Source organism: Manacus vitellinus, unplaced genomic scaffold, assembly GCF_001715985.3.
Source record: "Manacus vitellinus isolate BGI_N305 unplaced genomic scaffold, ASM171598v3 scaffold_15_pilon, whole genome shotgun sequence".
Classification (NCBI taxonomy): Eukaryota; Metazoa; Chordata; class Aves; order Passeriformes; family Pipridae; genus Manacus; species Manacus vitellinus.
In genome coordinates, this window is record NW_021939122.1 from 11,998,669 (window position 1) to 12,025,012 (window position 26,344).

At 42.9% G+C, this 26,344-nt stretch overlaps 1 protein-coding gene across 2 annotated transcripts in view; it reads left to right on the top strand.

Annotated features, from left to right (window-relative positions):
- Window positions 1-6: 6 nt before the first annotated feature.
- CNNM2 (cyclin and CBS domain divalent metal cation transport mediator 2) overlaps window positions 7-26,344 on the top strand; it is a 117,329-nt gene continuing 90,991 nt past the window's right edge. For both annotated transcript variants that reach the window (XM_018069272.3, XM_018069273.3), the window contains exon 1: window positions 7-894. In XM_018069272.3, coding sequence (XP_017924761.2) covers window positions 84-894 — 811 coding nt within the window. In that variant the 5' untranslated portion in view covers window positions 7-83. The remainder of the gene's footprint in view (window positions 895-26,344) is intronic.

Sequence of the window (26,344 nt, forward strand, 5' to 3'; positions counted from 1 at the left end):
TGATCGTGGGTGAGGAGAAGAAGTTCTTGCTGCCCTTCTGGCTGCAAGTCATTTTCATCTCTCTCCTCCTGTGCCTCTCCGGCATGTTCAGTGGCCTCAACCTGGGCCTGATGGCCCTGGACCCCATGGAGTTGCGCATCGTGCAGAATTGTGGCACGGACAAAGAAAAGAACTATGCCAAGCGCATCGAGCCTGTGCGGCGTCAGGGCAACTACCTACTGTGCTCCCTCCTGCTCGGCAATGTCCTGGTCAATACCACACTTACCATCCTGCTGGATGACATTGCCGGCTCTGGGCTGGTGGCCGTGGTGGTCTCCACCATCGGTATCGTCATCTTCGGCGAGATCGTGCCGCAGGCAATTTGCTCTCGGCACGGCCTGGCCGTGGGCGCCAACACCATCTTCCTCACCAAATTTTTCATGATGATGACCTTCCCGGCCTCCTACCCCGTCAGCAAGTTGCTGGACTGTGTCCTGGGCCAGGAGATCGGCACGGTCTATAACCGTGAGAAGTTGTTGGAGATGCTGCGGGTCACCGACCCTTATAACGATCTAGTCAAGGAGGAGCTCAACATTATCCAAGGAGCCCTGGAACTGCGCACTAAGACTGTGGAGGATGTGATGACTCCCCTCCGAGACTGTTTTATGATTGCTGCCGAGGCTGTGCTCGACTTCAACACTATGTCTGAGATCATGGAGAGCGGTTACACCCGCATCCCCGTTTTTGAGGGTGACCGCTCCAACATCGTGGACTTGCTCTTTGTTAAGGACCTGGCTTTTGTGGACCCCGATGACTGCACGCCTCTAAAGACCATCACCCGCTTCTACAACCATCCTCTGCACTTTGTGTTCAACGACACCAAGCTCGATGCTATGCTGGAGGAGTTCAAGAAAGGTGGGCTTGTGCCTGTGGCGGGGGCGCGGTGGGGAGGTGCTGTTTGATGGCTGTCAGCATCTACCTTCTTGCAGCAAGGGAGCTCTGCAGAGGGGCCTCTGGGGTTCCCGCTTGTGGAGGGGTGTGGGAAGATGCATTCAGGACATGGAGTGGCCGGTATTTAGGCATCTGCCAGATCTGCTTGTCCTCTGGGCCAGAAAGCTGATACACGGCTGGTATGTGCCCCCGGCCTCTTTTCCCCCACTGCACTGGGATGTGTGTGTGGGCATGGTGCCAAGCAAGGTTGTTTTCTTTCTTGTTTTTTCCACTCATCTGTCCATTATAGTGGGAACCGCTGCCGGGAATCCGCGCCCGTTACTTGGCTGTGTCTTCTCCGTGCTTTTTCAGCTGGCCTGACGGGGAGGAGCGGGTGGGCTGCTCGGGTGTCTTCCAGGCTTAGTTAGTGCGTGCACACGTGCTGAGATAAACAAGACGTTTTAGCGCCATTCATAGGCTCAGCCGGCCGACCTTGGCTCTCTGCTTGTGTTCCAGTTATTTTGATTGACGTTTGATATTCTAACTCATAAGTTGTTTCAGGGTCTTAAAATACATTCGAAAGCACCTGTTGGTGCTGCACTTCAGAGATACAATGCTTTTTTTCCCATGCTTCCCTCTGCTTCAGGACCAGAGGATCAGCAGAGACGTGACCCTTTCTGCCTCTTTGGTGTAGCTGGTGTATTGGTTACATCAGAATAGGACTGAGGCTTTCTGTCCTTACCTTATCTGAATTGTGGGAGGTGTTCATTTGACAAATGCATCTTAATTCTTGTAGAAGCTCTTGCTTATGAGAAAGGAAAAGAGGTTTTTTGTTTCCCTTTTTAAATCTGTTCCTCTCTGCAAGCCAAATAATAATGGTGTATGGCTTGTGCAGGAAAGAGCTTTCAAAGTAGTGGTTAAGTGAAATTTCAAGTTTGGATGTGTGGACTCCTGTGCTGGAAAACTGAAGGATGTTTGGAATGCCACTGGACTGTTCATACCTGGGGAGATCTGATCAAAATACAGCAGCTCAGTCCCTGGGAGATGATTTGCCTGAGAGGGGAGATCTAATGAGGAATATTTGATTTCAGCTTTTATCAGCTGCAAAAGTTACCTTGGTGAATGGTCTTCCTAGATAATAAGTTCAAATTACCACTTAAATTTCGGGTGCTGTTTTTGTCCACACGCTAAACTTTGAGGGCAAGGCATTTGATCTCCCTTTTCCTGCTTAATTCGTTTAGGGGGGTTACCTCATCTTTATTTCATCCTCATGGATAGAAAGTGAACATACTCTTGCTTTTTATTGACCGGTGCAGCAGTGGTTATCTTTGTCTTTTGGCTTCTGTGTAGTGATGAGGAAATCTTACTTGGTTTTGGAGCTGAGGGAGAGCCTCCCTCAGCTGTGGTTTCTGCACTGCAGGATCTGCAGCTGGGATGTGGGAAAGGCAGTGATGTCACTTAACTGCTGGCTGGTTAAGATGGATTTTGCTGCATGTGCAGGCGAAGGGTGGTTCTTCCCCCCCAGCCCCCGTTGTTCAGACTCCAGATAGCATGATGGGATTCTTAACCAGTAGTGAGACTTGTGGTTTTCTCCAGTTCTGTTTGCATCAATGTGCCTGAAGAAATGAACGTTACGCTGATCGATTTATTTCCCCTGTTTGAAAGGTTGGAATGCACTGCTGTGTGTTAGCCTAGCAGTCCTTTTATTTACCAGCTGGGAGAATTAGGTGTGCGTTTTAATCCTGCAAGTGCGGCTAAGCCAAATACGCCTCCTTACAGTTCCTGAAAATGGTGCTTAAAATAGGCTTCTTAAAAATTCTGAGTGGCTTGGGAGGTGCAGACCACAGATCAATTTCCCATGTAGGCAGAGAGCTTTTCTTGCCTGTGCTAGGAAACATCCCAGGAGCACAAGTTTAGGGTGACTTCCTAATGTGTGTGTTAATTCAGGCTAGTTTGAGCATACTTGAATGTTTACTCCAGAATAGCTATGCTGGTTGGTCTGTATGGGCAAGCCCTGTGTTAGGACCAGCTCTGTCCTAACCGGTTTCTCTTTAAAAAGTGCAGAGATAGTGGAAATAAATGGCTTCCTTTGTGTCCTTTGAAATGAATGTAAATAACTGATAGTTCGCTTGATCTGGCATAGCACGGTGTCTTTTGCAAGAGCTCTTCCAACTTTCTTCTTCAGAGCAACCTTGCCAAATTCCCATGAGAATGTACAAATTAAGGGTGAGAATCAAATTGCCTGTTACTCTCCGGTAGGGTGTTGAAATTAAATAAGGTTACAGTTTTCAGTCATTCCCTTCCCATCACGTTGACCTCCCACGACAACTGGCTTGCTTCAAAACTCATGTGTGTGTCTTTTTTGGGCAGCTCGTCTGATAGTGCTGTTTAGTTGAATTGGTTTAAAGGAAGAGGATGATTTTTTTTTTTTTTTAGAAGTTTTGTAGTTAACTGGGTAGGTGAGGTTTTTGAAACTCACTTTTTAGGCAGAAGCAAAACATTCTTAACCTAAATATGGAATGGAGGCTTACAAGGAGGAGATTAAAAGCCAGGCATGGCAAGATATAGATCGTTATGCTGTTGTAGAAGAGGAGATGGGTAGTTCTGTACTTGTTTTGGTGCATATGGAATGAACAGCTGGAGGATTTGGTGGTGGACCCTGTTATTAAAGTTCTTTGACCACAACTGAAAAATAGGTATCTGTTTCACTTCTATGCTGCCAAGCAAGAGACTTAATTTTAAGAGAGAGCTGCAGCACTTTCCACTCCCTTGCTGCTCTAATCTCCAAGTGTGAATAAACATGATTTCTGAAGAAGTCTACAGATATGCTTCTCTTCTAAAAAGCATGGTGTACTTGCAAAAAAATAAATAGCTTTGGAAATAGGTGCAATTTTCTATTCTAAGAACAGACCTTAAATCTCTACTAGTGCTGTCAAATCCACTTGCCTGCAAGTTGAGCAGACCGAGTGCTTATGCTTAACTTACTTGAATTCAATCATTCAAATTTAGTGCAAGGAAGTGTAAGGTACTCTTTATACTGGCCTAAGAAATTACCTACCTGACTTTGCTCAGTGCAGAGCACTTATTTCATTTGAAATGAGTTCACTCCCAGTTAATCTGATGCTGGACATTGCTGTAAAGGGAAGCAAGGAGTTACCTGTTCCAGGATTGATTTGTGTCCTGGCTCCTAATCTGCAGCAGGGAGTGAAAGAGCCACAAAGTCATTTTTGGAAAGAAGCTAGTGAACTGTCTCCACTGATCTCTTTTTTTCTTATTGACAAGTGTGTGGAGTTGTTTTTGTTGTGGTTTTTTTTTTTATTCCTTTTTGACAATTTTCTTAGGTCTCTGCTCAAATGCTCTCTGGCACTTGCTCTTGGTGTTTTTCACAGACAGATCTCTGCAGGTGTGATCCTGAATCCAAAGCATTCTACTTCTAGCTTCCTGCCTGCTGGAGCTACAAAAATTCAGCTTGAAAAGCTTTATGCTGTAATACTAATATTTCAAGATTGGCCCACTTTCTGCAAGCCGTTGTACATCTGTGTTCCTGGTGCCCTGGATGGCTTTGGAGGACAGCAGTTTCTCAATTGGAGTCCTCTTTATCTGGGGACTTTGAGTCATATGTTTTGATCTTATTTATATCTGTCTCCACTATTATTTTATACTACAGATCAGAGCTTAATAACCTGTTGCAAAGAAATCACAATAACTGTGGGCAGCAGTTCTGAGCTCTTGTTTTCTGAATCACATGGCAGCCTTGAGAAAATTCCTGTATTTCTTATTAAAATCGTTGCCAACTGGGCCTTAAAAGATTCTTCTTTCCTAAAAACATTATCAGATTTAGCTTGATGACATTCTCTTCGGGTTCTGTTGGTCTTATATTGTCTGCTTTTACTAGTGGTATGTTTGGCTATATTTAGTGTGGACATAGGAGAAAAATGTCCATTTTTTTTCTGGTTGCTCTTCTCCCTCCAAAGAAAACCAGGCTTCAGCAGCCTGAAACATAAACCTCTTACATTTGGGGGTGCAGAGAAGAATACCTAGACCTACTTACTCCTCTTTTGAGCATATAGAACTTCTTTTTGGAAGCAGGTAGGACAGCAAGTAATTGATATCCCAAGGATCCAACGTTCTTCATTACTATTGTTGGTCTGAGGGTTTTTTTCTGTTATTAGGTCACTCGGTCTGAGGGGGTTTTTTTTTTGTTATTAGGTCACTTATCTTTCTGGTGCAGCTTTAATCCAGGTTTGTAGGTGGCTTCTTTCCTGGTTCCTTTCAAGTTTTATGAATTCTCATCCTGCTGAATCTGAGTCCAATCTTCCACAAATAAATTTCATTTAATAAGTCTGAATGCTCACTTTTTAGTTTATCTAGCAGGTTGTCTGTCTCCTGGGCCTTTTTTTCCACGTAATCCTGTAACTGCAACATTACGAGAAACTGGATGAAATTACATAAATCCTTTCTGGATTATGAAAGGCACATAAAACTTTTTCTTGGAAAACAATATCATTTTCAAGGCTGCTTGGCTAATAAAAGGCACCTCCTCTGATCCTTTTGGGGAAATTTATATAAAGGGAAGAGTGTTGAGGAGGTCCAGTGTGGAGACTTTTTCTGTGTGAAGAGAGTGTGGGAATAGTAGGTGGGAAGGAATTTGCCACCAAGAAACAGAAGTCTTAGCATGCTATGCCTGCAGATTTGTTCCCTGAACAAAAATTGCATGTGGGGGTGGGGGTTGCCTCGTGACAAACTGTTTCTTGGCCGTGTGACAGCGCAGCACCCGCAGGTACTGCGCTGCCAAGAGCTTTGCTGGCCTTGCAGAGCTCCTGGGGGATGCGCGCTCGTTCCACTGGAGAGGAGCGGATGTGGGTTACTGCAGGCAGCCCTCCTGCTGGTATGCTGAGGGAGAGGCGTCAAGGGGAATGCATTGGGGAACAGCTCCAGTTCTTCCTGGACTCTCTACTGTGAACTTCTTTCGGGGACCAGGAGTAGAGATGCTACTTGGAGAGCAGCAGTGCTCCTTCACCCTTGCCTCGGTGGGGAGCCCAGCTGGAGGCCCCATTCTGCTTTTATGAGTAGAAATGTGTGGTTTGGGTGGCTGGCAAGGAGAGGAGTAAGTGAATTAAATGAGTTGGGCAGTAGAGGTTTGAGCCTGACCCCTATGTTGGATATGATTCGTTGATTGCTTTTCAGCTGATTGTTCGCAGCTCTTGTCAACAAGCACAAGAAGTTGCCTTTTCCTCCTTTGTACGCTAAGTTAGCAAATGCTTGCCTGCACTGAAGCTGATGGGAGTGAATTCCACCACAAGTGACCCATGCTCCTGTCTGCTTTCTCTGTGTCTGTAAAGGTTATCTGTAATAGGCACAGATGTAAACTTCAGGTTGGGCTGTGTAGCCAACAGCATTTCACGGCCAGTTTTGGTGTAGAATAGAATTGAGAGGCATAATGTCAACTACTGAGCAAAGTCAGAAGCACAGGAAAATGATCAGGTAGTTTAACTGTTGTAGTGTTCTTCCAAAATCCTGAAATTTATTTTTTTTTAAATTTTTTCTCTGCCGACATGAGGTTCTGAGGAGCAGAACACTTTCTCAGTGAACTTCAGTTGACTCTGAGGGTGTAAGGACAATGACAGTGAATCCTTAGCAGTAGTTTGTGTCTGACAATGGCTGTGGCTGCTTAGAAAAAGTATTAGAAAAGAGCCAATTTATTTTATCCCCCACGGAAGCTTACTGATCTCATCAGGCTGCGATTCAGGAAGTTCTGGAACTAAAGATACTGTCTTTATTAAATAGCCCTAGATGCTTATTTCTTTCTGTGAGCGTTGTGTAATCAACACCGAACCTTTGTCAGCTCTTGCACATAGACAAACACCAACAGTGGGTGTCTCCTGTCAGTAGCTGTGGAGTGCTGGTGGCAGAGGTGGATCTAAAGGCACATTTCTGATTGTCACTTCTGTATGAAGCCATTCAAAGGTAGGTTTTGTTTTGTCAGGCTGTGGTATCACTCTAGCTGGTAATTTAGGAAATGAGGGAGTGAGCCACCTCACACTTCATATATGTTGTGAGCCCAAGTCCCCTCCCTTTTTTATTGAAGGAATTGTTACAGTGAGTGGGAGCATTGTGGGGGTTACTAAGCCATTTAACTTGGAGCATCAGTGCCACTAGACTGACAAGATCTGCTCATCTCCTGGTTTTAATTGGTGTCAGATTTTGTCTTGCTCACTTGGATGGCAGACATTCTAGTGCACAGGAATTAAGACCTGGAGAGTTCGAAGTCTCGCTACTTCACCTCTTCTGAACACTTAGCAATGGGTGCTTAATAGTAAGCGTGATAAGTCAGTCTTACAGCTGCTGGTCACCATGAATTAGGCAGAGAATGAAAGCAGTGGCCAAGCAGTGTGTTGAATGAGTCTATACACCATCCAGCTGTGCTTTTTTCAGTAATACTTAACAAGAGCTCACTTTTTCATTAGCTTATATGCCTCTACAGAACTGTGGTGCAATTGCCAGTCTAGGTAGACCAATTGCACTTCTAGTATTGAGTCCCTTCCAATTTCACTAATGAAGCTTGTAACAACAGAGAGTGCTCCAGTACCCTGAACCATACCCTGGTGAGTGTGACCTGGCATTCTTGTTGATTTGACGAGGTCCTGAAATACAGCCTACTAGATACAAATAAGAGTGTAAATACGTGATGCTAATGAGCTACAGCCCACAGCACATGGCTAAGTCCAGATCAGGTGGTTGATCCATTCTAGTTCCTGCCAAGGTCACTGAGTCATTTCAAGACTATCAAGTGATGAGATTTTTTTCACTTTTCACCAATGTATAATCATATAAATGAGATGCATAGATCTGTCATTAACCACCTTCTGGTGGAATCTACCTTTTCCCTTTGCCAAGAAACCAGCAAGGCCCAATAGTTGCTGGTGGAAGAAGCTATGCTGGGAATAAACTAGGGCTAAGTGTGATGGTACAGGAAGCATCTGTGAGAAGGGCATGGAAAGTAAAGCTGATTAAAGAGCTATGAGGGGAAGAGATGACCTAGTCACCTCAGTGTAAGTGATCTTAAAGAGAGGTAGATGTAGGGAAGAGAAATGGATGGCCTCGAACAGGTGAGGTGTTCCTTTGGTGTTTTAAATAGCTATGGAGTAAGGAAGTTCTCATTCTGCAACAGTTATGAGTTGAGGCAGAGGAACTGAAGTCTATAGAAAGATTTCCTATAGCTTCTTAAAAAAGCCAAAACTAAACCCCAACAAAAAACCCCACTAATATGACTCCAGGACATGCAGCCATACAGTATCTTTCACAAAGTGGACTTTGAAGAATCAGGTCCCTATCTGACACTCCAACTTGAAACACAAAGTTGCAATATCAGAAGAAGAGATGGCAGTGAGATCCATCATGCTTGGACTGTGTTGTTGTAGTATACAACCTGTAATGCCAGAGATGTTTCATTGTCTGGATTGGCTGGCATGTTGGAAACTGGGATTCTTACATGGGTGTTTGTGGTTATTTTTGTGATTTAAAGATGTGAGTCAGACTTACTCTTCACCTACTGGTGATAGTATCTGCTTGAGAGGACCAGTAAAAGAATACTAGAAAAGTAACTTGTCTTGTAAACAACTTGTCATAAAATATCCAAGCCCCATTAAACAGAAACCTCAAACTAAGAAAGCTTGTGTGGTTGATACTTAATTCTGTCTCTCTATATTGAAGCATTTTGCTTGAAAATTGTTTGGTATAATAATTTCAGTGTTTATGGTGCAACAGCCCTTCTCATCAAGGAATACTTTGGAGGACAGTGTGGTGACTGTGAATCTGGGAGCTGAAACCTCATGATTGTGGAGGCCGTAACACTTTACAAGTTAACACAACTCTGCTGCAGTTATTAATTAACCAAGCAAGAGCTTTGCTCCAGCCAAAGGTACAGGGGCTGGAAGATGAGATGAGCACATACTTTTAGTGCAAAAGGACTGTATAGTTATGTTTTCTGCAGTGCTTTCTGTTGGGATCGCACTATTCTTTTGCTGTCAGCCCTAAAAGGATCTACTCTTCAAATGAAGGTGGTTTTGTAACATTGCTTTCTGCAGGGTGAACTGTGCCATCAGGACCAGGCTTCTGCTTCTTTGAGGTTCTTTCCCACAGCAAGTGTGAATGAAAGTTGGGTTTTTTTAATAGTGAGGTTTTTTACAGTGATATAATCTTTTATACTGATTTGATAGAGCCATTTGTGACAGTTGATCTTTGTGGAGGTGGACAAGGCTTTATTTTCATCATTTGTTCATGGGAAATTAGGGCAACAGAAATGCTGATTCTGCCTTAGTTGGATACTCTGCTGCCAGCAAACAATTTTAAGAAGGATCTTGCCATTTCTGGTTGCTTTCCAGGGCTCCACCTCCGGATTTCAGAAGATTGTCCTGCCTACCCTTTGCACTGGGGTGTTCAAAGGGCAGCCCTTGGCTGAAAGGGAGCCTGTAGGACCACTTTCCATGCAGCAGTTATGTGAGGACAAGGACGATCAGTTGCCTGGTTTTACTGCTTGTGAATTGCTTGTCAGCTATTTCTAGATTCCTACCAAAAGGAAGGAAATCTGCCGGTGTGAACTTGTTCTTGATAAAAATTTACAATCTGGCATTGAAAGTAGGTGTGTCTGTGGGTTTTAGGCAAGTTGCAAGCTTAGTTCTTCCTATCTTGCCTGGGACATCTTTCCATTGGAAGCAAGCACAGCTCTCACAGTTACAATTCCCATACACAACAAGTGCAGACATGGACCTTCAGTTGATATTACAGGGCATCTAGTAAAGAGACTTCAGTTAAATTTTATACTGTTTAAGGTAGGCTGAAATTGTGAATTAGAGTTAATCAGTAACTCTAACTTGAACTACAAGGGACATCACTAAGTTTCTGGTACAAGATGGATAAATTAGGTGATATGTTTTGCTTTGTGAATTTGTGTGGTTTTTTTCCCCTTGCTGTGTAACTGAGGTGTGTGAACAGATAAAGCTTTTTGACTTTCAGCTCTTATTGTAGTGTTTTGACACAGTGTGTGGGGAGTGAGGGAAGGAGCATCTCTCAAGATACCTTGAAGACTTGCTGAAGGTCTTGAAGACTTGCTTGAAGACTTGAAGGTCTTCCTCTTCCTCCAGCAGAGGAGAGGAACAAGGGATGCCTCACTGGAAGCTAGGGCAATGGGCCTGTGAGTAGCTTACTATGAACTACATGGTTGTAGAGGTATGGGAGCAATCTGGTCTTGTTGTGTGCTGGTTCCTTACCCTCATGGGGAATAGTTTTTATATCCTTGCCTGGAGCCTTTTGGAATGGTTAGGCTTGAAAACACTAATTTCAAAACCTCAAATTTCAAGAGCTTCACACTGCTCACGGAGTATTTTTTTCTTTTCCTAATGTTGAGGAATTGCTTGTGCTATGTGCATGGGATTTCCCAGAGAAGTCAAAATCACTGTCTTTTCTCTCTTAATAAAAATACTGTACAGTGTACTTCAGACTCAGTGCCAGCTATTAAAAATTTGAGTGCTCACTTGCAAGGAAAATGGGAGACTTACTAGTATCATATGTAGAGGAAAGCCAGGGTTTTTTTCCTTCTGTAGTAGTGTATTTGTGTTTTCCTGTGATCCTTGCAGAGATCACAGCATGCTTAATGCTCTCTTCTCTTTCCATATGATGAAGCCAGCCTCTCTATCATAATCAGGACTGACAGTTTTGTAGGTCTTTCTGTTCATTTGAGAAAGGCCCAGAGGGGGTTTACAACCACTAATGTGAAACTCTTTACCAGTAGCTTACTAGTTTAATTTAGCATCTTACTGGTTTAATTCAGCTTGTGTTATCTGAAGGCTCCCAAGAAGATCCTGGAAATGGAGAAGTTGCACAGTTCACCCTGTAGGCAGTCTTGGTGGGGGGTGAAGCTCCCAGTGTGGGAATGCCCTGAGGTTAGAGCTTGAGGAAGGCAGCTGGGGCAGTGAAAAAACTTAATTACCTACTAGATGCAGTCTCCAAGAACTACAGCAATCTGTTGCTCGATGCCAATCATAGGGTTGAACCTCTGAGTGCATTTGTAGAGCCAACATGCAAGCAAATAGAGTAGCTTTCTTTTTTCCTGCTTTCTTCAATGCCCCTGGGGTTAAGGGTGGGGATGAAGGTTTCCCTGTACTGTGTGATGCACCACAGATGGGAATCCCAATCTCTTCTCTGCGTGGGCATGCTTGCTGTGCATGGGATGAGAGGTCTTCCAGGAGAGCTGTGATGTCAATGGCTCTATTCTGTTAGTGTTTTTTTTTTTCTTTCCAGAGCAGCTGTTTTGAATTTTCCAGTTTTTGCTGTAATCTTTGAACAAGCTTTATTTTATTATAAGAGAGACACTGTGGAAGCGTGTGGGGTGGAGTGAAGACACGCATACATTTGAGTGTCGAGGTCATTTTCATTTCTGATTACTGGCCTGAAAACCATGTATAAACTTGCTTCTTGCCTGCTGTTTGAACATGGTCCAGTGGTAAGAGGCTTTAATACATTTCTTCTTTGCAAATCATCAACCTCACATCTTCCAGTAAAGGAAAGAATTTGAGAGTATAGCTTCCAAGAGTAATAGCCCTCTCAACCCTATGCAGTGCACAGGCTCCAACCAAAAACTTCCAAGGAAAATATTCAGAAAAGGGGAAGTTGTCTAGCTGTATCCCTGATGGTGTTTCATTTAAACTATTTGGCTTTGCAGAGAGATCAGTGCGCTCTTTTTTTCAAATAGACATGGAGCCATCCTGGAACTAATAACTCTGTGGACTATCTTAATCCAAGCATAGCGTAGAGAAATTAAGAAAATGTCTCTTACTTCCCCAGCTTATATTGATGATGCTCTGTAGTTTGCCATTGTTCCCACTATCCAATTAATCCCTAGATGAAAACACGCTTGGAAGTATTGGAGGCTGCTTCCAGGTACCCTGCTTTCTGCTTACATCTACCTCCTGATCAGAAGAAAGAGCTGAGTGCCTTGAGCAGTGTTTGAAAGGTTTAAAGGAGGATGCTGAGTGAAGAGCTACCATGAGGATGCTGGTAGGTTTGGGGATTTGGGCGGTATCTGGGTCTGCATCTATTTCCTTTGAAAAACACCAGAACAGCAATGTCCTGCCAGTTTTTAGAGAGAATATTTGGGAGGGAATGAAGTACTTTAAACCTCTTTCAACAAATGAGGTTATCATAACTATCCTCTCCAGAGCTGCAGTTAGTAGTTGTGACAAAGAATGAGTGTGTACTGTGATTAAACATGTACTCCCATAGTTAGAGGCAGTATGCTGTTTCTGGGAGCAAGAACTTTTGCTGTGGTAATGCTTGTGAATAATTCTAACAAAAGGAATTCTCATCTCTCTGTGTTTTCTGGAGCTTTGAGGATGATTGGGACATAAAAAACCCTGAAGATATGACTAGATGAAAAAATCCTTGCAGATAGGAACAGATTTTTTTTTTAACCTTGTAAAACTGAGTTTAAAGCATATAGGGGACTTAATTTTCCTATTCCTGTATTTTTTATGGAAAAGTGACCCAAGGAAATCAAGGGCATAATTGCTTCAAGTGAATTGAGAGTTGGGCAAGGATAAAGTGTTGGGTTTTATCTTTTGGATTTCCTAGAGCTGTCCAGTGTTGCAGTTGACTGTGATGCCTTCTCCTTGTGCTTCAATTGCTTTGCTCTATAATGCGGACTTGTTTTTGTCCCTTTTCCATGTATCAACTGAAAGGTTTTCAGGGAGCTGGTATGTTTCAGCTTTTCTACTGTAATTTAGGTTCTATAATAGCAGTTTGGTTTAATGTTCATCTAACAGCTTCCTTGCAAGTTGATTGCAACTTTCTTTAAACTGACAAGCCTTCCAGTGACTCAGATTTTGTTTCTCTTGCCCTGAGTTCCTTGGCTTTATTTAGCATTTTCATTCTCCTTTTTCAGATCAATGTATAGTTCTCCTGGCACTGTTTGTTGGCAGAAGGTGGGGAAAACCAGAGAGAGTCTAGGAGACAGTGGCAACAGATAAGATGAGGCCATTCCACTAGGCAAGTGTGTGGAGACGCAGCTGAGGTGAATGGTACATGGTTAATGCTCTGTTCTGTGAAGCTTTATGGCTACTAAAATTGCTGCTGTAAAGTTCATTGTTGAGTACTTTCTAACCTCTTGCTGACACAGAGGGTTTTAATCTGTTGTTTTTTCCTTATGGTGTCAGAGATGCCATTTACCCTTTTATCCTGTGCTGCTTGACATTTGTTTTCAAATGGTTTTAAGGTAATGTCCAGTTTAGGATTAATTATGTACTAAATATTTTTCTATTTTTCTGGGCTGAAAATCTAGTAAGCAAGTCTTCAGTGGCATAGCTGTTAGTGCTTAAATTCCCACTCTCAAGGGATATGCAGGTAGCTGTCCTTTTTTCATGTCAGTGACAAGGTGGTAACCAAAGTATAATTAAATACCTTGGCTCCCCCATGAGCCAGAAAGTCCTGAGCTCTTATTCCTGGTGCCATTGGAAGGTTGCTCTTACACCATGGACAGGTCATGTACACCAGAGGGTAACACTTCAGTGTTCTTCATTGCAATCTATTCCAAGGAGCCTTAAGCAAACTGGCTAAGAGGAATGCAGCGACACAAATCAAGTCTGTTTTCACTATTGGTGAATCCCATTCATTTCAGATGAAAAGATTGGCTTAGTTGGGCTCTTTCCCTTATTCCACGTGTGGTGATATGGGGATAGCTCAACCCACGAGCCTTCTATTTGTCAGCAGTTAAGGGGGTTTGCAAGGTTTGTCCGTGGGACAGTCTAACCCTGCTCTGAGGTGGTGCAGTGTGTGTATGCCACTCAGTCTGTCCTGGGTTTTTTGAGTGTATTGGCAGAGGCTGAGTTCTGCCACTGCTTTGATGCCTGTGCACATCAGGCTCTAGGCTGGACTTGCCTCTGTGACACGCAGAATTGTCACAGAACCTGTGTCCTGATGATACTATTATCACTATGTCTCTTGATGCTTCCGTTAATGTCTGATGTCTGATTAAAGTGTCTGTTACTGCAGAATGTTGGCGTTGACTCATAATCCAGGGCACCACTTCTGCTAGCATGAAGTTGTGCCCTTGTGATCATAATGACTTGTCTAGCTCCATCTTGGCTCTTTATTGTTTTCTTTGACATAGGAGATAGGAACAGTATGGAAGAGCTGAGAATTTTCCTGCTTGTCCCATTCAGAAAATGGATGTGACTGGGACAGCGAAGGCATGATTTGTTTTCTCATCCCACTCCCAGGGGTTAGGCTTGCACAGGGGAGGGGTGGACAAGGGACTAGTTCATTCTTCTTGCTATGACTGACTGAATGAAAAGGTGAATGAATGGTATTCTTCAGTAAAGTGTCAATTCGGAGGTCTCATTGGAAAAGTTGCTACCAGAAGTGATAGAAGGAGATTTCTAGTTTTAGATTAAATTATTTTTCCTTAATTTTTAATCCCTTTGTGTTAGAACAAGGAGCCAAAGGGAGTGATGGTAGGACTAGGCAGGGCAGCCTTTGCAGACTGTAAGGAGGATATTGGGAGTGTTGCAACCTTTGAGTTGTTAACCTTTTGAAGTGGCATGGGGTAGATGTCTCATTACCCTCGCCTCAACACAGGCACATTTTATCTGTGACATACCAAGCAAATTGCCTTTTGCCTCAGAGATGGTGAAGGGCTGTTAAACCTGTTTGGCTTCGAGGCAGTCATTCTGTGGATTCTCTTTATCTGCACAGTGAGGGTCAGGAGGCCTGCAGAAGCCACCCTCCTCTTCCCAGGTCTCATGGCTGCTCTACAGGACCAGCACTTAAGGCAAAAGCTCCTGTGTTGAATGTGGGGATTTTAGTAAGTGCTTACAAAAATAGTAGTAGACTGTCCCTCCAGGGCCAGGTAAGGGAGCTGCAATGCTTGTGGAGAAATCTGCAACCACAATTGAATAAGCCAGTGATTGCTGTGCTTGAGTATGATGTTTGAAGATCTTATTAGAGAAAATGGAACATTAAGCTAGGTCTGATTTTAATTTTGATACTAAATTTTGAAGACCAGTTGTCATGTGTTTCTTATTTTCCCTGTCAGAATAAGCTATTTTTAACACAAATGACTGGCTGCATTGGTGTCTGTCAAAATGCTGGCTTCAGCATGAAGAAACAATTGATATGTACCCATACATGATTTATGTACCCATAAATGCATTTTTGGCAGTGATCATGTTTCTTAGTACATCACGCATCTGTAGCAGGTGACAGTAATGCAGAACAAAGCTATGAGCATTTCTGTTTGCTTCTCTTTTTCTTTTTTCTTCCAGCTATTACAAACTCCTGTGAGATTGCTGAGACAAGCCTGGGTATTGGAGGTGGTTGAGCAGAATCCAGAAGCCCTGTAAAGAGAGGGAAAGTGAGAGAACTCCACTTGTTCTGTGCATTGGAGAAGTTTAAAGCATAAAATAAAGAAAATGAAAACTATCCTAAAAAGAGTAAAATCTACTGATGGGAATAATCATTAAAGTATTTGACCTCCCTCTGCTGTTCCTGTCACAGCTAACACGCTCCTGACTTGCAGTTTGTCCTTGCCTGTGTTTTTGGCATGTCTCAGTAATCCCTCTTATGTTACCAAAACAGGTGCCACACAGACACAAGCAAAGGAGTTTTCTTACTGTTCCACCAAAGGATATGACTCATTGTTGAAGAGATGGTTCATTTGGTGGAGCAACTAAACTAAAAGTATGGAAATTTTCAGGGTTTCCAGTGATAAGTCTTTCCTTTGGATATTTTCTGTGTTATGGATACAAGAAAACTTTTGACTGTGGACATTGGTCTATTAGGGATTGACTTGTCGTTAAGTTTAATTTATGTGAGCCTCATAATGCAGGTGACTGCTTGGTAGTGGAAGTTGAGCTAGATTTGAATCTGTAGAAGGTTATTGACTTGATCTTTTAATCTGTCAGCTCATTCTTCACTCCTCTTTTCTGTTTGGATGTTGTAGTATTGAGATGTTTTTGGAAAGAGTACTGGGAAAACTTGCAAACATTTTTCAAACAAAAGATGATTTGTCTTCATGGCTGGGAGGGTTCATTTGGACACTTGCTCTGAAATTTTTTTTTGTTTGGAAAACTGAAGTTCTTAGAAGTTAGATGGCCTTTGTTCTTTCCTCTGTCTCAGACATCTGTATCAGCTCTCTCACCGAGCTCTTTATCTTACTTGGCTTTTCTGTGGATGCCTGGAGGCCTTGGCTCACATTCTCAAGAGTGTCCACTGGTTCAAGAAGCCATCGCTGCTATCAAATTACCTTGACAGCTGTTGTCCCATTTCATATTTGCCATCCCCTCCCCCTGGCTCCCTTGTGATTTTTGGCAGAAGCTGTGGCTATTGAGCAATAAAACTTGGATCTGAGAATCCTGTTGCTGGTGGGAAAATGAGATGAGAGCATGCTAGTTAATGCCTTGCAACTTGACTTCTTGATGATGTACAATCAGTAGCATCTTTATTTAAAAACAAAACCTACCACTAGCTACTGTGTGGATTGAGTGGATGGTTTGTTTACTGTTCATCTGGAGTTGTGTGATAGGTGCTGGTCTCTTAAAATAGCACACTCTATACCAAGATGTTTATAACCAGAAAAGCTCTTGATTCTGAGTCCTTGATAAATGCCTAAGGACTGCAGGACAGCTTAGATGTTTGTGTTAATGAAAGTGATCCATAAGGGCACAATCAACTTTGCCTTCATGTTACTTGTATCAATGATCCTGCCCCTGCGTAACCTGGAATAGAGCTCCTGTAGTGCTATTTAGTAGACATTAAAGATGATCCTATAAGAAGTAACTGGTCTTGCTTTGATTTGAATTAATAAAATGTAGATATTTGGAGCATTTGTGGACTCTTCTTTTGTGTGTGTTTGGGGATCAATTGCCAGTCTTTTAAATGAAACCATAAAACACTTTTGGCAACTGACAGAAATGGTGATGATTTTGGGGCCAACCATCACAAGAGAGCTACCATCTCTGTAAATCTCTCCTTTCAAGATGTTTTGCATTTCTTTTGTCAGTTGTTTCAGAAGTTGGCTGATGCATGGCATGCTTTAATCTCTACTGATCATTCCTCTTGTCCCTGTTGGAACATGTCAGCAACTAAATTTTGTGTAACATACTGGCAAACTAGGAAGGAAGGAAGGAGCAGATCTTGATTGGAAAGATGACTGACAGAAAACAATTAATGTATCCGGAACACTCAGTTGTGAGGAACGCATATAGGAAAAACATAAAAAAATTCTTTTGCTTGCAGTGTGTATGATTTACTAGCTGATAACATCAGTGTGAAATGTAAAGCTTGTAAAAGGCTGGATCAAACCAGCCTTAGTGCTTGTTTTACAGCTCCTAAATTACTGTTCCAAAGTGTGAAGACCAGACGACTCCTGAAACACGTGCTGCCCTGTTCTGTATGTGTCTGTGGAGAAGGGCACTTTAAGAAGTCAGTGGATGGTTCTGCTGTGTATGGAGTGAAATCATGAGTTCAGAGTGGCTGTAAATTTGAGGGCTGGGGCCTTGGGGTTCCATCATGGTTGGAGTGAGTGGCTCGTGGCACATGATGTGGTCTTAGCATCTCATGTGCTGTGGAGTCCTTCGGGGTCCAAAGAATGGCTGTGGATACAGTGTGTTCAACTGTGAAGTCAAGGGGGGAAAACTCAGAAAGCATGGGGTCAAAGAGGATGTCCTCTGACTTTAGGAAATCACAGCTACATCGATATTACCCCTTGGAAAAGAAATAGAAGTAAAATAAGAGAATGGATTATATCTAGGTGAAAAAGCATGAAGCTGTAATGTTTGAGTTGCAGGGTGGGATGCACCTGTTTTCTGTTGACATGTGGGGAAATAACATTTTACTGACTTCTCCCCTCCCCCCCAAATGAAAACAAACACTCTTAAGGCCTCAGTTTGGTTAAAAACTTGATTTAAGCTTTCTTGTTTGTTGTTTGGGGTGTTTTTTTGTTTTTTTTTGTTTTTTTTTTAAGGAAAAAGGTGGCAGTTTTTCTGCCCTGTCCCACATCCCTTGCTATCCTGGCATTTAGCATGGGTTTAAACAAGGTGCTCCTTGGCCCGCTCTCTCCATGGAGATTGCAGAAAGCGCTGGAAGGCTTGAGCTTCCTGCGATCCCTGGCATGTCTTCCGTTACGCAGCTACGGTTATTGTAGCAGTAGGGGACTTGTTAGTTTTCCAACTGCAGTTCCCAGCAAACGTGTCCGCTCTGCAGTGTAGACTCCTGCATGTTCGGTGTTAAAATAGTTCTATAGCTTTCAGGCATCTTGCATTTCAAATAAGGGTGGAGAAACAAGTGTTGGCCTTTAAGGCAGGGGTTTCAAAGCTTTCTGATATCAAAGGCCATGTTGACAACTTGGCAAGGCTTCTGGGCCCAAGTGTGTTAGATCTTTAGGATAGGGGCTGACTTGCTGCAGGCATTGGGAAGGATGTTTTGCATTGTTTAAATGTATTGTCAGATGTGTTATGTCCTTTCTCTGCAGTGTGGCTGCTGAAATGTCTCCTCCTTTCGTACTAGGCTTGGCTTACTTTCCTGTCAGCCAGAGAAGGGGTTAATTTGCTGTTACAGTCAGCTTGTCTTTTGCTGTCCAGTCTCTTCTGCCCAAACCTGCTCTGGTGGAGAATCCCATCTCCTGACCCCTCAGCTGTAGCAGCTCACGAAGTGGCTGGGGAGGGTGGAAGGGAGCATTTGAGGAAAGTGTTAATCTCTGCTGGCAGGTTACAGGGTGGGAGGAAGCATCTCAACTGTGAGCCCTTTGCAGCCCTCTCCTGGGTGTCGGAAGCAGGTAGGGTCCTGCAAACTTAGGAAAGCAGCCGGTTCTGGCAGGGCAGAGCCTGTCTATCCTGGTCAAGGTCTCAGAGGTCTTACCAGGTTACTTGCTGCTTGTTGACTGTTTGAAATACCAGCATGTGTCGCTTCCGCTCTGCTCTCACGCTTCCCAACCTCGCTGAGCTGCTGCTCTGCCTCCTTGTGTTGGGTGCTTCAGCTGTGTTGGTTTGCTGTGGTATCTGAGCATCTTTGGGTGCTAAACAAACACCTTGCGGTGCTTAATGAACTGTGCTTGCATCTGTAAGAAGGTTTATTTTCAATTCCTGTGTGAGGCGAGAAGTGCGAAGGACAGTGCTACAACACTGTGCAGAAAGATAAATGCAGTGCATAGAGATGTACCAAAACTTCTCTTAACATCAGCCCTGTTGCAGCCAGTGTAGCTATGAGGTGTGGAGTGCAACCAGGCTAATTGTTTGGATCCTTGTCTGGCTCATGGATAGAGCATTGAGCTCTGGCTGCATGGCTGGCTGGCATGCTGGAAGGAGCAAAGCTGGCACGGATGTTTCAGCTTTTAAATGCAGTCACAGGTTTTGGTCTGAGGTAGAAGCATACTTTAAGAGCTACATTGTTTTGCACGAAAGACTAAACAACAAATCCGTAGCAGTCTGGAGGAGAAGCCAGTTCTCCTAACTCCTGATCATGTGCTTTCACCACAAAGACCCCATTTCTTCTTTTACTTAACTGAAGAATTCCATTAGATCAAAAGCTAGTTAAGGAAAATAGAGCCCCATGTGGTCCTGTGTGGTTACTTAGGCAAGTGCTATTTTTAGGAATCCGAATTGAGTAAGCCCTGGCTCTTGCTGCTGTTAAAATCCATGGAAGGAAAATTAAAAGGTCTACCTTCATCTCAGCTGCATGTAGGCCACTAGGCTCCAGCCATCCTTTTTTTTTTTTTCTTTTTCCCTCACTTGTGCCTCCCCCAGCATATTTGCTGCCTTGCGGGGATTTTTGCCTTTCCAAATGAGAGTTAATCAGTTCCTTGGGCGTGGGAGATTTGGAATAAGGCAGGTAGGAAGTAACGAGTTGTTTCCAAGTTGTTCCCGTTGTTAATGAGCTCTTGCCCTCCAGTCCTAGGGTTCAGCCTAACTCTGCTCAACTTCTCACTTTAGTTTCTGTGGCCCAGTTCCATTGGTCTGTAGGTGTTTATCTCCTTATCAAGAGCAGGGAGCCCAGGCTTGCAAAATGTGACTTGTTTGCAGCACTTTTTTGCCGTGGTGCTGCTGAAGGAAATTTCTTGATCACAGTTCTATATACAGTCCTTCTTGACCTGCTTTGTAGGAGCATTTGGGGTGGTGGGCAGTGATAGAAGACAGACAGTTTGGTCTTGAATAAAAATGTAAGAGTACAGTTTCTTTTCTGAAAACAGTTGCCTGACATGACCAGATTCCTCTCCATGACTTCATGCCCCAGCTTGCAACATGCAGGGGTTTCATTGGTTATTTTTGTGAGTATTTTTCTGAGCAGAAAAGCAGAGGGGTAAGGTGGAGGGCGTGGCAGGAAAAGAAGCTAAATGCTGAGGAGGCTTTGGTAGCGTGGCTCCATGGAAAGCCTGCTGACTCTTTTTGAACTGGCCAAAAAGACTGAGAACTGTAAGCATTGCTGTGTTTGATTCATGTTGTTTGCACAAATTACTTTTCCATAATTTTTTAATTTAAAAAATATGAGGAAAACACTCTGTCACAATTCTAATACCGTTTGTAATGGCCTGGAAATTTAGCCAAAAGACTTGATTGAGAAGTGAGTGCAAACAGTGTTTTGAATTTGAAAAGACCCTGTGTTGGCTGATAATTTTCTTCAGGTTGCATGATCTCTGCTTGGAGAACCCTTTGTTTGAAAACAACAGCAGTAACAACAAAAAAGCTCCTGAAATCTTTGTCAGGGCTAAATTTGCTGCATTACTGGGCTGTATGGAGAAGACATAGCAATATTCTGCGAAAAATTTGAGATCCTTTTAAATGCTGAGCAAGTAGCTGATGACCTTTTAAGGTTGGCTGACATTAGCCACTTGCTAATGTTTCGTGTCAGGATGGGAAATTAGTCAGGGATAATAGTTGTCTGTGCTGGTATAAATGCAGTTAGATGGGCAAAGATTTCATAATGTTTCAGTTTTCTCCATTTAAAGATCTGGATTGAGTTTGGCCAGCAAAAGAGTGATCTTACTGATACGAAGTGCATGTTCCCTTGGGAGCCCTAGGTATGTCTGACGTGTGCAGAACCCGCAGGTGACTTAAACTGAAGCAATGCCCGAAAACAATAATAGGAAAGTATTAGTCTAGGGATAGTTGAGGATCAAAACATCTTTGACTGTGCTTAGAGTATGGAATGTACAGTGCTACACTGCTGTGACCTTGGTAGCATGAACAAAGCTCAGAGATATTTAACAGATACATAAGGATCTGTTGGCTAAAAGATCCCTCTTCCACATATGTGTGTAGTCAGCTCTTCTTCTCTCCCCACCCACAGCTGCTTTAGCTATGACAGTCAATCAGTTCCATAGAGCAAGAAGCTCTTCAGGTCAGAATGGAAAATGCTCATGTGTGGAGGATGTGTTCTTGTGGCTATTGGGGACTGTGCTCGTGACCCCTTTCTGCAGTCATTCCCAGGACATTGGCTTGCCACTTCATGTCCTGTAATGCTTGTGGCAGAGTTGGGATTTTGTTTGGAGGACTCTCATTTGTGCAACTGTTCTACCTAAACACAAGGTTTTGCTGAATATTTATTCTCAGAACCTCCAAAAGTAAGGTTAACTGTTAACTGTTCCTCAGGGCTAGAGTTGTTTTCTCTCTGGACAATATGGAGGTTTTATGGCTTCCCATCATGGAATGGAAGTGCAAGTAACTAATGCTAAAATCTTTGAAAAATGTGGAATAGATAACACTTAGCTGCCCTTCATGTGGGCAGGGGATGAGAAACAGCATCAGTATGTGAACTGCTGCAAAGAGCTGCTGTACAGAGCTATAGGACTGGGAGCCAGGAGTTTTCATCATAAAATATTGATCGCTTTCCGTGTGGGAAAGGAAATTGAGGTAATGACTTGTTACTGCAGAGTCTCAGTGCTGCAGCTTAGCTAGAGAACAGACCACTGCCATGCCACAGAGTGAAATTAGGGTATGTGATGTCCTATGACTGGCAAGATGTGACATCCAGTAAAGTGAACATGCATAGCATTTCTCACTTGTGTCTTTGCAGTTGAAAACACGCATTTTAATGTTTTTAGTCTGCCAAACAAACTAATTCTCTAAACGTGCTTCCTCTCCCGCCCCCAACCTCACACTTTCTGGGTAGCACTGCAATGGATGACTTTGCTGACTAGACTCAAGATCTGTTTTTTTCTGTGTGTTTTGCTTCCCTCCCCCCACCCCCCAATGTTGTTTCTCTAATGCTATTTTTTTTTCTTAATTAGTCTTTGATATCCATAACCTGTATTTTGTGTGTTAGCTTTGGGGGTGTTTTCACCTTTAAGTCCTATTGGGATATGGGATGATCTAGGTATACTCTTTAGGATGTCTTTACTCTTGAAAAAGATCCTATTTTTAAGGTAGTTATTTTGCAAGAGACAAATGAGAACTGCATTTTCAGAGTAGGTAAATCCCAGTGGTGTTTTTAATTGTTTTCTTTTGGCAGAAGTTTTTTTTGTTTGGTTGGGGTTTTTTGTTTGTTTTTGTTTTGTGGTTTTTGTTTGTTTGCTTTTATTTGTTTTGTCTTTGGGTTTTGTTTGTTTGTTTGTTTGTTTTTTAAAGAAACAGCTGTGGAATTATTGCCACATTGTGTTTTGAAGCATTCAAAGCAGAATGCAAAAGGTGACTGAATACAGATGCCCAGGGGCAGTGGTGTTCATTCCATGTATATATGACTCTAACCAAAGTCAGTGAAGAGTTTTAGTCCCTAAAGAGTTGCCTTTAAATGACCAACAGCATGGCTAATCTTACTTTGCTCTGGTCCCAGGTTTCTCCTCTAAGGGAAGGGAGTGACTGTGATACTTTTGAGAGTTACAGAGGGTGTGAGAAGGTGTGCCGAAGAAGGGCTCTGTAAGAAGCTGGCAGAGAGCAGTTCAGCAGCAACGGTTTAGCTCCTGCACAGCCACATATTGGGTAAAGCACCGGCAGCTCTTATTCCTCAATAGAGGAAATAGTGAATATTAAGTAGAGAAGATTGTGTTGAGAATTAAAACATTAAAAAAAGATTGCCTTGCCTTGCTGTGCAGTTGGAGAAGCTGACTCACCCCAACCTGTGTGACAGAGCAGTTAGAAAAGTGTGTCACTTCAGCCCAGGAGAACTGTAAGAACAGAAGTGAGGTAATATATATTAAAATTACATCAAAGGCTCTGGGAGATTTTAATGAGTTCAGCCCCATATTTATTTTCATGGTTAGGAACAGAAATAACTGAATCATGTAATGGAAATATTCTGGAATGGGGAGATGTAACAGCCAAAACTGTCTCTAAGTTGGTCAAAGGATTCTTTAACTCCAGGTGGGCTGCTTCAATTTAGGGTATTGAGAGCTTGAAGAGAGAGGATTTAGGCAGAGCAGAGACCTGGTGAAGGTCCCAAAATGTGAAAATCAGGTAAGCATGGCAGAGTACTCCTTGCCTTAGCACTTGGTATCAGCAGCAGGGCCCAGTCGGCTGTGCTTTGGGCTATACTCTCACTTTATTCTTAGGACTCTCTATTGGTCTGGACTTCCAGGATGGATGGATGGATCCGATGGGCTGGAGGTGCTTCTGGGTGTAGTTGGGCCCCAGCTCCCCCTGCCAGGCTGCTGCAGTGGTGGCTCACCTCAGCTTACCTCAGCAGGGCTCTGCTGTTCCCCAGGGCAGCTCTCGGCTCAGGTTTTCCTTTGCAGATAACCAGGTACTGCAGTGGGGTAGCACTGCCAGTCATTTCAAGGCTTAAATTTTTAAGGGTACCTCAAACTGCAGGGGAATTAGTGCTTTCTTTGCAGCCCCCAGAGAGTGTCAGGGACGAGTGCCAGCTTACCATCCTCTCCTGTCTTTCTTCCTCTCTCAGAGCTCTTTCCAGCAGCTTCCAGCAGGCAAACTCTGGGCCTTTTCATACTCAAGTGCCTGTGGCATATTCAGAGTGCTGCAGGAGGTCTGTTGTTGAGCTGAGGGTATAGAGCTGTATGTGCCTGTGTCAGCAAACCTTTCCTAATAGTTGGGTTTGAGAGGGCTTCTGCATATTCCCTTGCTTTTCTGTGGTCTTCTGGGGCCACTTATGCCATGCTAGTGCTGCACACACTGTATATTTGTGCAAGCAAGAACCTAAGTATTTCCCCCAGGCTTTGCTGAAGGAAAGATATTTTTAAAAATGGCATGCTTTTGTTTTATTCACTTCACCTAAAATGAAGGGAAATGTTACTCTGCTGGTCAGAGGTTTGTGGAAGCAGGGCAGGTGCGTGGCTGTGATAGAGGTGAATGTATTTGCTCTGGCACTCAGCTGCAGCTGTAAGGTTACTCTGCAGCCTGTGGAAATTATCTTTGTATGGCATTTCAGTGGCAGCAAAGGCTTTAGGCACTGGAGCTTGAGCCCTGTCCCTGTAGTTTTGGGGAAATGCATCGACTCCCATTGGACTGGATGGTGTATATGTCCTGGAAGGAGCAGAGAAGCCATAGACTGAATCAACATCAACATTTGGCAATACATTTGCATCTCTTTAATTAGTATTGAGACAGTCATGGCTTGCAGAGAGATAGATGTTAGGCCAGACCAGTCTAGCCTTCCCATTTGGAAGAAAGATGACAGATATGAGAAACAGAGACCTTGCAAATTGGGAACCACTTTTCTTTTCCAAGTGACTAAGCTAGGAAACCTTCAGTAAGAGTATTTCTTAAGAAGAATCTTTAAGGTCCTATTTGGAGAAGAAAAAAAAAAGGAATTTCTCTAGCATCGTATTATTGCCATTCTATTAATTTTTTAGAGTTGAACCTCCACAGTAGCTGAAAAACTATGTCTTTTCCTCCCTCCTTTTTGGACAAATTTCGCCTTGAATAGGTAAATTCTAAAAGCAATGCAAAGAAATTCTGTCTGTTAGGTATTTGTTCATGGAATAATACTGCTATTCTTTCAACTGGCAAATTACTTGGAAAATTAAGTTAACCAAATACTAAAAATCAGTATTATTCTATGGTGCTTCACAGTGTAAACTTGATTGTCTGCATCCTCCATGTACTTATGAGAGAAAATTGTAACTTAAGGTTTAGTCACCTTCAAGGTCTTGGTGAACTTAATCTTGTGTTCTGATACTGGTACTTTCCTATATTTATGTGTATTGCACGTTAGGAAGGCATGAGGGGCAATTCCCTGATCTCTTCCTCATGCAAAAGTGATACCCGGTGTTGCCCCTGCTATGCTTTGCAATGACTAACATTATACACTGAATTACACCCTTACTGAGCTTTTTATTGCCTAGGAGAGGGCCCATGATACATGTCTGCTGCCTGTGGTAAAGCATTTAGGTCAGTGTAAAAAGAATAAACAACAGACACTCTGCCAGAGAATGAGTAACATGGGGAGAGAGGGAGGAAGCTTTTTGAAATGTCACTTGACTCCAAATCTTTAGGTACCCGATTCCCATGGACTTTGAAGGGAGTAATGTATCCTGAAGTGGGTTTGCTACTAAGATGCTTTTGTGGAGTGGTGTTAGCCCAGGTCCTGTTCTTGTTCATAGCCACAGAAGCGAATTCCCTCTGAGGACTGGATTATCTCTACTTCACCTTGAAATGCAGACACTGTTAGACATCATAGTCTGACCCTGAAACATTACTTTAATCTGCCTTACATCAGAGAGGAGATGCTTTTTGATTTCAAAAATGCTTTAATTGCCTTCCATATTGTCCTTTTCTGGCATAAATTGAACATTTAAACCTATGACTGCCAAAGATTGAGTCTCCGGGCTCTTTAAAGTAGAGCATGAAGGTTTTCTTCATGCTGAAAATGCTGTGTTACACTTTGATAGAGCATAATAAAATGTGACTGCCTGAGATGAGCAGTTGCTTCATCGTGCATGACAGAGCAAATCAATTTTCCTCCCATTGCTTTTCCTCTTGGGAGATAACATGCCAAAATAGTCAGTACCCTGTACTATGAATGTTCAGGGATAGACAAATTGTTCACTGAAGTTAGTGGGTTTTTTCCTTTCTGTTTTTTTTCTCCCCTCCAATAATGGCTTAAATAATTTTGCCTTTGGAAGTCCTAGCATAGGACCTAAAAATGTGTTGCGAGTTTATTGATTCACTGAAAGATTTTTGTAGGCTTTTTTCTCCTGTGATCCCATACCTTCTTTTTCAATTTGGCAAGCAAAGAGGAAGTGTGGCTGTTTTAAAAGGTGTAAGATAGTTGTGGACAAGGTTTGGCACAGCTATGTATGTTCCATTCATAGAGATCTCTTCTGGAAAACACAAGTCTTTCTCTTGTTTTCTAACATTAACAGTACAGGATTATACTGTGAGATGAATTATTAAGACCGTTGTGGTGAACTGGCAAACATACCATCCCTCAAGGAGACAGAAATGAGATACAAATCATTTTAATCTGTTAGATTTTGTATTGTAGAAAGAGTAGTGCAATC